The sequence below is a fragment of the Carlito syrichta genome, unplaced genomic scaffold (assembly GCF_000164805.1).
Source record: "Carlito syrichta isolate Samal-C Ts95f unplaced genomic scaffold, Tarsius_syrichta-2.0.1 Scaffold306946, whole genome shotgun sequence".
NCBI classification, from domain to species: Eukaryota; Metazoa; Chordata; class Mammalia; order Primates; family Tarsiidae; genus Carlito; species Carlito syrichta.
Window position 1 is genome coordinate 4,210 of NW_007251042.1, and position 2,834 is coordinate 7,043.

At 53.1% G+C, this 2,834-nt stretch overlaps 1 protein-coding gene across 1 annotated transcript in view; it reads left to right on the forward strand.

Moving 5' to 3' along the window:
* Positions 1–230: 230 nt before the first annotated feature.
* The window catches only part of FAM160B2 (family with sequence similarity 160 member B2), a gene marked incomplete at its 5' end in the record, with an annotated part of 8,416 nt that continues 5,812 nt past the window's right edge, over positions 231–2,834 (forward strand). The window contains 2 exons of the mRNA XM_008063567.2: positions 231–309; positions 2,237–2,409. Of these exons, the coding sequence (XP_008061758.1) occupies positions 231–309; positions 2,237–2,409 (252 nt within the window). The remainder of the gene's footprint in view (positions 310–2,236; positions 2,410–2,834) is intronic.

The window sequence follows — 2,834 nt, forward strand, 5'->3', positions numbered from 1 at the left end:
AAGGGAGAGTGCCAGGAGATCTTGGAAGATATGGAAACAATGCCAGTGGGTCATAGAGAAAACGTGTTATTCGTTCCTTTGAAAACCAGGAGCAAAGTGTGTCCTCCAGGGCCCAGCCCCGACCTGACGCTTAGCAGATGTGTGGGCTGTCTGTTCTGATGAGGGCCAGGGACAGCGGGCTCCGCGGCACTCTGACCCCCACTGAGGTTGTGTTTCTGTTCTCCCCACAGCGGGAGCCCAGCATTGACCTGCTGCAGGCCTTCGTGGAGCACTGGAAGGGCATCACACATTACTACATCGAGAGCACAGGTGGGGTCTGGTCTTCCCCAGCCCAGGGACCCTGGAGGGCATGGAGAGGAAGGTGTAGGCAGAGTGTCACCACGCAGGTGTCCTGGGAAGGTGACATCCACTGCCCCGGGATTCAGAGTTGAGACTGAGCTAATGGAGACAGAATCATATAGGCAGGAGGAAGACCTAGAGCCTTGGCTGCCTTTGTTCCTCTCTCTTTTTTTTGGTTTTGTTTATTTTATTTTTTGTCAGTTTTGTTCCCAAATGCTTAGTTCCTAATCTTTTGGGAGGGGCTGTGTGGGGACAGGAAGTTGGGGGGTCTTACTGGTTGGACTCTGCAAGGCAGAGGTGGCTCCACTCACCCCCAGCTTCCAGCTAGATGAAGCGTCCAGGCCTTTAGTCCTCAAGTGCTCATACCCCGGTTCACCAATGAAAAGAAAGGAAATTTAACAAATTTCCCTTTTCTCTGAGCAAACATAAGGGCGTTTCCCTTGCCGAGATCTGGGGTGGGAGAATACAAACCAAAGTATGCGACATGCCTGGGTTCTTCTCCCCAAACTGACACCCCGGAGAGCCAAAGCTTCGGGTAATCGGCCTATTAGAATGGCTCACTGAGGGGACAGAATCTGACTGGCTGCTTTGTAGTGAATATGCCGTTACTGGTGGGTACAGACTGGTTGCCAGGTAACCATATCCTGCATCCCTAGCTTTCTACTTCCTAGAGTTTAGACTGAGATTTGATTCCAGCCTATTCCTTTCCTTTTCCTTTAGGCTTTATTTCTAACCTGAGTCAGCCCAGAAATTAAAAAGTGACCTCTGGGCACTCTGAGGGACCCTCAGAGTTCCGTCAGACCAGGTTTCTCAATCTTGGCATGGTTGACATTTGGACTGGATCTTTCCTTGTGGTGGGGGGCTGCCCTGGGTGATGTAGGATGCTTAGCAACAATTCTGGTCTCTAGATGTTAGTAACACATCCCCACCCCAACTGTGACAACTATAAATGTCTCCAGACGTTGCTTAATGGTCTTCCAGTTGAGAACCACCTCTTTAAATGAACAATTTCTTGACAGAGAGCCCCAGTCCACCAAGGCTAGAGTGCAGTAGCACAGTCACAGCTCACTGCAGCCTCAACCCCCTGGGTTCAGCCGATCCTTCTGCTTCAGCCTCCTGAGTAGCTGGGACTCTAGGTGCCACCACACCTGGCTAGGTCTCACTGTGTTGCCCAGGCTGCTTTCAAACTCCTGGGCTCAAGCAGTCCTCCAGCCTGGCTTCCTAAAGTGCTGGGATTATAGGCGTGAGCTCCCATGCCCAGGCAAGTCCTTGAATTAGAATGGTCCTAAGTCAGAGGTGTGGGAAGTGGGTGAGGCCGGCTGGCTTGCTCAAGTGCCTGTGCCTTAGAGAAAAGCTAGGGGGTGCTCCAAGGCCAGCCCCAACGCACCAAAACTTTAAAAAACACATAGCACCCTCTGAGACTGAGGACAAAAGCTCCACTAAGTAACTACCAGGGCCTTGGCTTAGGGGAGCAGGTTGGGATCAGAACCTATGGTGTGTGGATTTTTTCCTGCTTTGTCAAAAACAGGATTGCCTTCTCTGATGTAAAAAGGACTTAAACAGGCCTCAGGAGATTCTCTCCCAGGCAGCTGCTGACAGACAGCTTCTAAGTCATGTGACAGACCCCTGAGCCTACCGCAGCTCAGGCCTAGAGCAGCCTTCTGTGGGCCACAGGCTCTATTCCATCCCTCTCTGAGGGCTGTGTGCTGAACCTCATCCAGAGGGACTTTTTAAATAGGGAAGCATCCGCCGTAAACTTCATTTCCTGGTTGCCAGTAGCCTCCCCCACCGTCTCCCAGATGAGCCCTCTCCCTCCAGGACTTGGCGGGAGAGGGTGAAGTATCAAGTAAGGATGCCTTCTTCACTCCACTCACCCTTGTTTTCTGATCTCAATTAGATGAAAATACCCCAGTCAAGAAAACAGATATCCCCTGGCGGCTGAAGCAGATGCTGGACATCCTGGTGTATGAGGAGCGGCAGCAGGCGACTGCAGGCGAGGCGGGGCCCTGCCTGGAGTACCTGCTGCAGCACAAGATCCTAGAGACCCTGTGCACCCTGGGCCAGGCTGAGGTGGGCAGCCCCAGGGCTCTGAAGCCTTCTGCCCAAGCCGGGGCCCCTGGATTCCAGGCTTTTCTACTTGCGCTCATCCGAGGCCCAACACAGAATCGGGGGCCATGTGGGGGATGGGTCCTGGGTCTGTCTCACCTGGAACGTCCTACCGTTTTCCAGGGGCTTCTGTTCCCCTTTGCTCTGTCAGCATTCACTCTGCAAAGATGGACGGAGCACACACCCTGTGCCAGGCCGTGCTTTAGGTGCTGGGGACACTGCAGTGATCAGAACCAACAAGAGCCGAGCGTGGTGGCATGCATCTGTAGTCCCAGCTACTTGAGAGGCTGAGGTGGGAGGATTGCTTGAGCCCAGGAGTTCAAGGCTGCATTGAGGATGATTCACACCACTGCGCTCAGCCGTCTCTTTTTTTTTTTTTGGAGTTGGAG